Source organism: Micropterus dolomieu, unplaced genomic scaffold, assembly GCF_021292245.1.
Source record: "Micropterus dolomieu isolate WLL.071019.BEF.003 ecotype Adirondacks unplaced genomic scaffold, ASM2129224v1 contig_14292, whole genome shotgun sequence".
Lineage (NCBI taxonomy): Eukaryota > Metazoa > Chordata > Actinopteri > Centrarchiformes > Centrarchidae > Micropterus > Micropterus dolomieu.
In genome coordinates this window covers 6347-17109 of record NW_025743278.1, presented here as the reverse complement: position 1 = coordinate 17109, position 10763 = coordinate 6347, and the positions used below count along the sequence as shown (strand labels likewise).

Genomic DNA, 10763 nt, shown 5'->3' with positions numbered 1-10763 from the left:
TGAATGTCAGAGTGACGCTCGGCTGTGGGTGGAGATATTCTCTTATTCAGTCAGACGTGTTCACACAACACAAAATAACAAAATCACCAATAAGATGTCCTGTTTTATTGTCTTTCCAGGTTGGTGGTGGTTTGTTGCAGTTGCAGCACTTTTATTAACTGTTGTTATTGTTGTTGTTCTCATCAGATGGAAGAAAACTAAAGGTGAGAGCAACCACAGATATTATAAACAAGAAGTTTTGTTGAACCTGGATTTTTATTGTTGAAGCTAAAGTCGACTCTCTTTTGTCTCTTCAGGAAAAAAACCCCAGATGGATGAAAACACTGTGAGTTTTACGGCTGAGTAATCAAATGTTTCTACAGTTATGACAGAGCTGAATCAGCTGCTCTCTGACAGAGTCATCCAAATCTAAACAGCCTTCACAGAGCCAGTGTTTGACCACATGGAAGTCACAATCAAGTCCACATGTTACTGAGCAGCCATTATGTTGTCTTCTCTGTGTAGGCTGATCCTGAAGATGGTGTTTCCTACGCCTCCATCAGCTACACCAGGAAGACCAACAGTAAAGGCCGGGTAAGCTGTCTGATTGGTTCTAGTGATGATGGCAGTGAATGAAAACACTTCTCTCATTTAATGTTGTGTAATTTCTGTGTTGTGCTGTTTGTCTCTTTTCCAGGTTCTGGGTAAAGATGGTGATGATGAAGATGATGCAGTGACCTACAGCAGCGTGAAAGCTTCCTCTTCTTCTGCTGGAGCCTCAGCTGATCCCAGCGACCTCTACGCCACCGTCAACAAACCAAACAAATAAGAGACCACAGTGTAGTTACAGCTCATATCATTACAGGTAATTTACACTGAGAACTGATAAATGTTTTTATTAGACTTATTTTATGATCATTTTCAGGATGTATTGCTGTAAAAAGCCTTTTAGTCCAGAATGGGGTGCAGTAGGTTAACTAGTAGCACAATAACAGTAGGTGCGTTCGAGATGATGATGGCTGACTTTCGCCGACCTGATAGTCCAACGTGAGAACCAGGTGACTGCAAGGGCAGGGTATAAAAACGGCGCCATCAAGTCGGACACATTCTACCTGCATCATCTTACTGTGAGCTGAGATCATTAACTGATCTTGCGGCATTTTTCTTTGCAAATACCCAGAGATCAGGCAATAGTGTGGCTCCAGATTTATGCAGCCGGGGAAAAGCATCTGCGGCCGCCAGACTCGAAGCCTGCAGCCGCTTTGCTCCCGCAAGGTTTTAATGTCACGTGACATGGTGACGTTTTGCAGCGCCGCCGAAAGTCGGACACAATTCCTAAACAGCATGTCTTATTTTAAGTCCAGCACGCATCACATTAAAGCTTGATTTATACTCCGAGGTCGGGTTTAAGTAGTAAATGCATGGCTGCATGCGTAGCTACGGCGCAGCCTACGCATGCAGCCATACATTTACTTGTGCGTCAGTGTCGATGGTAGCGCTACAGCGTCCACTGTGTCGACTTTTGCCGGGCGAGCAGGCTAACTTCTGGTTTAGCCCTCCGCTTAAGTGAATGGGGCTAGAATTGTAAATGTGCGGCTGGTATAGCCTTTTCAAATGTTATCGGCCGAAAGGATCACATTCTGATTGTGAAACGATTCATTTTGCTTGGGTTGTGACGGTCAAATATATTGATTCACCGTATCAGCGCTGTGCAGCGCCGCATGAAGTCAAACTCGCATTATCTGGCAGCTTGAAATGTAACTGAACATAATATATGGGACATTTAGCTTGATGAACTTGCTGTCAGGCACTTTAATGTGCTAGTGCTGTGTTGTAGTTAAACATGTATTAGTTTTTACTGTTATTTCTGTATCAGCTGTTATTGTTTGATATGCAGTCATTTTAACATCTATATCTCTGTTCAGGTTATTTTTTATGTTCTATTATGAAAGTAATTAAAAAAAGAGGAAGTGGGACAACACTCATCTCGATTGAGTCACTTCTGAGAGCCAAGTTAACCAGCGTGTAAAACCTCCAGAGCTCTGCTGCTGTTGTTAACCACATTCTCACTGAAACACTTCCTCTTTAGATCTCTGAACAAAAATATCTGCAAAGATACAACTTTATCTGTGTTCTTCACCTGTGTTCTTTATTTCTCTGAAAAACTAAAATAAAGACAAAGTATAAAAGTACAGAAGTCGAAGAGAAAGTTATTAGGAGCATGCTGTCATTGTCAAAATCCTGAACCATCACTACAAACAGTGTGAGTGCAGGGGAGGTGTGCACAGTGCTGAAATGACAGTCACATTCCTCTTAGACAGAGAGGCAGACATTATGGTGAATAAGAAAGAAAAACTACTAAAACTACTAAAAAACAACACCATATCCTGAAAACAGGCCAGCTACGGCGCACACACAGTTTAATACCCACAAGCACATCCACACAATTAAACAGGTAGGCCTACTCAGCGGCGAGCTGACCCAAAATGATATCAGCCTTTAAAACAGCGGCAAAGTAGCCTCACCAAAGCCACTGAAAAAGCACTTGTAAAGTTACTCACCTATTTGAAAGGCATCCGACGAGCCTGCATTGAGAGAAATCTTTGACAATGTCCTCGGTAATCCAAAAACAATCTAATCTGGGGGCTTTGTGACCCTCTCTTCCTGTCTCTTCTTGAAACAACTTTTATGTAGCTTGCACGTGTGCTCTGCTAGTCTACAGGTCAGATTTTGTGTTTCAACCATTTCTGGACTTTTGTCTTCTTGTCACATGATTAAATAGAAACTTAAAATTGGGCTTTCAATTAAGTATTCCCCAGCAATCATCACTGTATATGTGGGTTATGTGACACAAATACCTGTTTATACATGATAACCTACTGCTTGCTACAGACTTTTGTGGGTAAAACTACTCACAGCAGTCCGTCGGCAAAGAGGGAAATGCACATATGAATGTATATATAGTGCTTAATCACTGTTGAAAAATATGGGTTGAGGTGTGATGGGTGTTTACTATTGATTGATGAAATCCATTCATTTTTACCATGTAACTGACAAAGACCAGCTCGTAACTCGGTGGGGCCGCTCCCATCTAGGGCCCCCTAGTATAGTGCCGGCCCCAGTGCAGCTGCACTGTCTGCACTCTCTATACCTACACCCCTGAGTATCACCATATTGCACCATGGACATCAGGAGTCAGATTCTGGTGGGAGAGGAGTTTGACTCTTCACCTGTCTGTTCATGTGTGCTGTCAAACATCACCATGGATCCTGTCTGTTTTCTAATAAACACTATCTGAAGAAAACAAGTTGCATCATTGCAAACATTTATCTTAACTAACAATCTTCTCACGCTCAACTTCTTCTTCTTCTTTTCATGTGGTGAAACATGTCATTCTCGCAAACACACAGTGTGGCCAATGTGTGCAACGCAGTACAAATGTAAATATAGTTTATTCTAACTGTCATGGTTCAGGGGAAACTGGCAGTGGTGAAGCCGTTCGCACGACTCAGAGACAGGAAATATAAAGACTAAGTTCAGTTTTACTTGATCCAGGCAGGCAGAGTCAGAACAGCAGGTAATAATGCTGCATTTGACATTTGAAGTTGGATTTTCCCAGTTTCCAGTCGGACATTTCAACTTGAACGCCCCCTTAAGGAGACAGAGTGTTACACACTTCTCTGCTCCTCCATTTCAGCATTTATGAAACTGCATAGTGACAGTATAAATAAACTCCTGTTTGTTGTTGTTCATATTCACTACAGTGAATCACACCTGACTGATTAAAGGAACAATCTGATGATATTCTAAATTGTTTCAACAAATTTCAACAAATCCCATGAAAAGTCCTGTGTGTGATGTCACAGCCTGATGTGTCTTCTTCCTCTGAGCCATACTGCTCCATTGTTGTCCAGAAACTATTAAACCCCATCAGTGAGCCTCACTGCTGCACTGGGTCACATGTTCCTCCATCTACATGAACACACACACTGTATTTTATTCTGACTCAGTCCCCCATACGCCGTCCTGCTGCACCAAACACTCACTAGAGCGCCCCATGTGGATTCATCCGCCACTGAAAACAGTCCCCAACTAATGCCCTATTGCCTCTTGTTTGTTTGATAGAAACTACAGTGAGCAGCTGTTTTAGGAAATTACAGAGCTTTTAAACATAAAACTTCATATCTGTGTTTTTAAAGATTTAAATCTTCAGTAGGAACCAATGGGATCAGAGCTGAGAGCCACAGACAGGAAGTCAGAAAGCATTTAGAGACTAAAGCTGCAGTCACGTTAGGTCAGGGTTAGGGGTGTTAATCTATGTGGATGACTCTCAACGTGTCATCTGACGACTCCACGGTTTGAGACATCGTGGAACAGTTCATTTGAACTTCACTGAACCAGACTGACAGGTTAAAGGCTCAGGAACTGATTACCTGCTTAGAGCTCTTCTCAGGTCGACTTTTCTGTAAGTGCGCATGTTGCTAAAGTTGGTTTAAGCCCTTTATGAATTCTGGAGCAATTTTTTTGACTGACCTCAGCCTCAATGTGTGTATTGTCTCATATAATGTTTTATGTTACATTGTGAGGACAAACATAACCACTATTTCCTGTTTCAGCCCGTCCACACTCGTATTTTAAATCCAATGGCAGGAAAAAACATGCAGAACAAAGAATCACCTTATGATTATTGAAACACATATTTTACAGAAATTTGTGTGTCTGTAATTGTCAGGACCAATTACAGTTTTAGACCCTGGGAGTGAGGACATTATGGCCCTTTAAACACGTGTTTTTAGGGTAAGAATAGAATAAGGTTTTAGTTCGGTGAAGGTTTGGGTCATTTAGTTGTCATGGTTAAGGGTTAGGTGTGTGTGTGTGTGTGTGTTTCTGGTAAAAGCACGTTTTGATCAAGCTTTTGCTGCCACCTGCTGACGGCATGACGTATGACGTCTGCTGCATTTCAAAATAAATGTTGAGTCTAAAATAAAAATGATGTATCTATAAACTACACAAACCTTAAATAAGTCTAATAAAAGTATTAAACAAAGCCAGGGCTGAAATGGACAACACGATACATAAATAATATACACATACAGAAATGATGGCATATATAATGAATATTCAGAATTTAGTGAGAGATGAGACAAACGAGAAGAAATGACATGAAGTCAAATAAAATAATGTTGGTTTGTGTGATTAATGAAATGTGAAATAAGGGAAAATAAGGGAAGGGAATGTTCTTTATGAAATGAAAGTGTACAATATACTGATAATTTACATTTATAACATCGAATGAGATGTATTATAGAGGAAAATAATGTAAAATAAAATAAGAAAGCACCAAACCAGTGTTTTTGTAGGCTTTACTGTGACTGCTGCTGTGACGTAATATACAAACTTGGGTTAAATACTGGAACATCTATTTAAACCTCTGTGTACTTTCATTCTGTTTGCCTCCTATATATAAAATGTATTCACCACTCCACTGTAAATATTATATTAAATTGTATAAAAATATTAGTCCTCCTGCTGAACATGTTTAAATGTCTAATACAGGTGTGAATGCACATTAAAGGATGAGACTGGCGCTATTTTAAGACCAAAACCAAAAACATCTCAGTCTGTCTCTCAATTCTTTATGATTTCCTGTCAGTGGCTCTCAGCCTGGAACCCTTGGTTCTTACTAAAGGCTTTAAATATTTACAAATATAGAGTTTTATTTTAAAAAGGCTCAGTAGTTTCCTAAAACAGCTGCTCACTGATGTGTTTTTGAATAGTTTTTGGACAATTGAGCTGTATTGCTCAAGAAGAGGAAGAAGAGATTTCAGGCTGTGATAACACACAGAACTGGTTGGGAGATACACTCACTCCTGGGTTTAGTCTTTTCTCTAAGAAAATCAGCAGAGTCTGCAGTATGGATGAGTGAAACATGCTAAAAACTCTGCACTCGTCCTTTAAACTCCAAAGCTTGGATCTGCTTTTCTTCTTCTTCTCCTCTTTCATAGCAGCAGGTGACACATTATAACTGTCTCAAAGCTGCGACCCCCTCCTCCTGTGACATCATCCCTCTGAGATGAGCTGACCTCTGACACCTCTGAATACAGAGACCCCCCCCCCCCAACACACACACACAGGGGGGTCTTTCTTTCCTTTGTCACAACACAGTAAATAGCCGGTTGTCTGAATGAAGTCGTCTGCTGCAGGAGAGATGTTTTAATCCTGTAACATGTTTAAACAGAAAACATTCAGCCCAAATGTTAGTTCAACTCTTTTTATGAAGGACATGTTTCAGTATGAGCATGAAGCTGGAGCCAGCTAGCTTAGCACAGCTCAAAGACTGCAAACAGGTGGAAACACCGGGTCTTTCCGAAAGTAACAAAACACCACCTACTTTGTTTGACCATGTAAAGCACTTTGTAACTTTGTTTTGATAAGTGCTACATAAATAAAGTTTATTTGTACTCGCACTTCTAACGCTTAGGTGTGTTTTCACTGGAAGAACTTTCCCAGGGGACCAAGAACCTTATTGAGGAACCAGGAACTAAATTTACTTCCAGGGAGAATAATATTTCATGCTCAGAGGAGAAGTAGTTTCAAATAAATCTGCCATCTGATTGGTGAAGCAAGAGAAGTACTGTTGTAGTATTGGTTTTAGGACGAGGGTCAGACATTTCTTGTTGTTTTTCATTGATGTCAGCTTCCCAAATGGAAACTTAACTTAATAATTGTTTCGGGGCGGTTTTGTTCTAAAGCAGAAATTAATAACCACCGCAGAGAATTCAATCTTCTTCTTCTGCATCTTTTTTCTCTTCATTTGTTCATTGCATCCAACTCCAACACCAGAATGTGCTAGAAACACAAACTGTGATGTCTTGTTCTTTAGTTCCTGAGATGAGTCCATTTAGTATTTATTATATTATTTACTTTTTGGTTGAAAACGGGGCTCAATTATTATTATTATTATCTATATCTTGTTTGTTTAATTTGTACAAAAGCCAAAGAAACTTGTCTGGTGGTTAAGAGCCACACTACACAGGCTTTAGAGGCACTGGTGGGCAGATCTGTCACCTTTGGACAGAGCCATGCTGGACTTTTCTCCCATTTCCAGTCTTTATGCTAATCATCTGTAGCTTCATATTTAATGGACAGACATGATAGTGGTGTCAATCTCCTCATCTAATTTTCTGCAAGAAAGTGAATCATTTTACAAAATCTTTAAGTATTTCCTTCAAGATTTACCTGTTTGGGTTAATGTCAGACCCAAGCTCGTCCTTTTCTCTCTGCATTGTTCACATAATTCCTTAAAAACATGATGGCCCCGGGTTTGCTGTGAGGTAATTTGATAAAACACAAATTAAATAAGAATATGCATCATAAAAGGTGGATTAATGGACGCCTGTCTGAAGTAGATTATGACTCACTCACTTTGATAAGAGACTTCATCACTTGACATTGTGCTTTAGTTTAAATTCTCATATTCCAAATCAAAATGATCAGTAATCAAATCACCACAAAGAAAGTGAACTTGAGTTTTTTGTTGTCCAATTTTCCCAGTCAGTAATCCAGCTTTGACTTTAATCTCAATGAAATCCTCAGGTTAGAAACCGCTCGATTAAATGCTGCTGCTGATTCTGATGTTTATTATTTAGAGAAGAAACGACAGACGGTGAAAAATAAAAAAAGAAGATCACTATAAAATCACTGCAGACATGTAATAAAGACATGTTAAGTTCACAGACTTTGGCCACATTATAGCAGTTTTTTCTAAGAAACATAATCTGCAAATGTACCAAACTCCATTAACCTTTCGAATGGTTTTAGGGAAAAGCATTTTAGTAATAGTGTATTATTCCTAAAACATTACTTTTAATTGCTTACCATTTCTTTCTTTGAGCTTTGTTTTTGAGCCCTTTATTATAGAAAAATATTATATCAGTTATTTAACTGTCCACATTCACCAGAATCTCCCCACAGGAAACAAATGATCAATATAGACCCTATGAGTAAGAAATATTATAGAAACATGACATGAAATTGAATCTTGTATCTGTATGTATGAGTAATTCTGACATAATGATTGTAGTGAGTTTATGTCTACATCATAATTATTAATTATTATTGGATATTGGATGATGATTATGAATATCTTGTATTCAGAGTCTCTTTTATTATGTTTCAAATTCTGCAGCACTTTGATTTTGATGATGACAGAAAGACGTGTGCATGAAATAAATTATAAAACAGCCTGCATAGCTATTGTGCATTTATGATTTAAAAGAATATAATACCTGAACAGAAGGTTAATATTCATATTCCACAGCCTACAGGTTGAAATCAAATCACTCACACCTGCTTCAACTTTTATTCACCATCATAAATATCCAGCTTATTACAAAACAACTCACCGGTCAACATATAAATAGATTTATAAAACTCACGGAAACAGTCGCGAGATAAAAGTGACACTTTTGCAGAAAAACACAACGATAACAACAACAACAACAACAGGAAAACGTTTGGTTTGATCTGTTTGACCATCAGTTCCACTTCATTCTTTTTCTTTCACGTATTAAACAACAAGCTCTGTAGTTTTAGACGTTTTGCGCGTCAGAAGAGGGGAAAAGCTTTTGTGTGATAAAAATGAAAAACAGCAACTTCTCCAGGTTGTGCCAGATATGAAAAAGATCTTTTTTTAGGGAATTTCGCCATTACAGGAGTAAATGTCCTACAATCTGGATGAAAGGTTGAAAACAGAAACCGACAGGGAAAATTGATAGAATAGAAGTACTTGTGCTTCAACTTTAAGATTTAAATTTTCTCATGTGCCGTGTTTTGTTTTGCCTTGTTTCAAGACATATCCTTTATTATCTTTCTGTGAAATACAGATCCTGATATTTACCAAACTCCATTCAAAAAAGAGCCGATTCTGCGAAGAAAAACAATAATTTTAAGGCGAACACCAGGTTGTAACGTGGACGTCTTATGAATTGTATCCATGAAAGTTTGTCTCGAGCTTCACCAGCTCCAGTGGTACATGTGCGCCAGCTGCTGCACTCCTGCGTGCTGCTGCGGCATCCCGGGGTGCCCCGGGCCATAAGCGGGATGCAGCAGCGGGGAATAGGCACACAGAGGCAGGCTCAGACCGGACCTTAGAGTCGTCTCCAGGTCCCCCGCTATGATTCGGTCGCAGGGCTTCCCGTCCCGCACCAGAACCGGGATGGCGACCCGACGGGCCGGCAGCAGCTGCAGCGCCTCCAAGCTGTGCTCGACCCTGGCCCGCTTCATCTTGTAGCGGTGGTTCTGGAACCAGATCTTCACCTGGTTCGGGGTGAGGCGGATCAGCCCGGCCAGGTGTTCCCTCTCCGGGGCGGAGAGGTAGCGCTGCTGCCGGAAGCGGCGCTCCAGCTCCAAGGTCTGCGCTTTGGAGAAGAGCACCCGCCGCTTCCTGCTGCGGCTCTTCTGCGACGCGCTGCGCGCCGGGTCTCCCTCTGCGTCCGGAGACTCGTCCGTGAAGAGCTCGGGAGATTTGGACTCGGTATGGGCCTCTAAGGACAGACCGTGTACTGCAGGGAGACGAAACAAGTAATCTGATTACTTTCAGCTGGCTACTTGGATTACTCCAAAACACAGTTTGGAACAAGTGATTTATTTAAAACAACAAAAAGACTGAAATGATTGTTCTGCTTTCCAACCGAAACATATTAACGTTTCCATTGGTGAAGCTAGAACAAACAGCCCCAGCTCAGCATGTTTTTATTTCGTTTCAAACTGTAGCCTGTCTACTTCTGCAGAAATATTCTGAATCTGCTCTGGAAATAAGCCACATTCAAGGGCATCAAGTGGGGAGCAATGATTCACACGCATGTTGAACTTAAAAATCTGAATGATTGGACAACTCCCCACTTGATGCCTTCAAAAGAGGCCAAAACTAAACATCGGCAGCAACTGTACTGAGTTTAATAGGCCATGGCCCCGATTTAATAACCGAGAAAACAACAATACAACCTAAAAGCGATAAGGACAAGAAGGAAACTAACTTTCTGGCCAGAAATGAGGACTAAATTATGTCACTTTTATAATTTTAGCAGTAAACCTGAAGATAGATTTAAGATAAAGTAGTTTGAGCTGACTAGGCTACTAATTGTGTTGCCTAATTACGCACAAACAGAGAAGAGTCAGAAATGAGGTCAACATGGACTGATGCATGAATATAAATCATGTGATAAACTAACAGTCAAATTTGTATTTTTAAAATCAAGTCTCCTCACAGGAGAAGTGCAGGTTACCGGATCCGCGGCTCCACCTGCCGAAGCTTCCGCGCTCGCACAAACTCGCATTTTCCGACCCTGAAACCTCCGCGGAGGCCTCCTCGGTCTCGTCTTCCTCGGTCTCCTCGGTCCCGGAGCCGCATCTCGCGTTCGGGTTTGGCAGATCCAGGATGTCCCGCACGGAGAAGCCAGCTTTTATGTTGGTGCCAAAAGACATGACGCCTGGGAAAAGCAGCGACAGAAGAAAAAGCAAAACGTCCCAGGTTTGTGTCCAGGGTGGTTCACCCGCTGCAGCCCGTTACAGAGGGACGGACAGCCGAGGGTTTGGGTCCATGAATGCCGTTAAACGGAGCGGGAGCCCGGAGCGGCACGGGCCAACCGGAGAGGAGTTAACAGCATGAAAAATACATGAGGACAGACATTAAGAGAGTGCATGTGTCCTCCGTCCTTTTTAATGACTGGCGTGCACAAAACCAGGCCATTAAAAAGGACGGAGGCGGGTCAAGTGGTTGAGGG

At 41.1% G+C, this 10763-nt stretch overlaps 1 protein-coding gene across 1 annotated transcript; it reads right to left on the bottom strand.

Moving 5' to 3' along the window:
- Window positions 1-8994: 8994 nt before the first annotated feature.
- Window positions 8995-10464, bottom strand: LOC123966811 (homeobox protein Nkx-2.2a-like). The gene is made up of 2 exons (XM_046042925.1): window positions 10248-10464; window positions 8995-9542 (listed from the first exon to the last, which is right to left on the bottom strand). The coding sequence occupies exons 1-2, from the start codon at window positions 10462-10464 to the stop codon at window positions 8995-8997; spliced, it is 765 nt and encodes a 254-aa protein (XP_045898881.1).
- Between the last annotated feature and the right edge of the window lie 299 nt (window positions 10465-10763).

Coding starts and splice junctions, on each gene's coding strand:
- LOC123966811 (XM_046042925.1), bottom strand. CDS start 10,464: ATGTCTTTTGGCACCAACATAAAAGCTGGCTTCTCCGTGCGGGACATC. Junction 9,543..10,247: donor CGGTAACCTGCACTTCTCCT/GTGAGGAGACTT, acceptor GTCTCCCTGCAG/TACACGGTCTGTCCTTAGAG.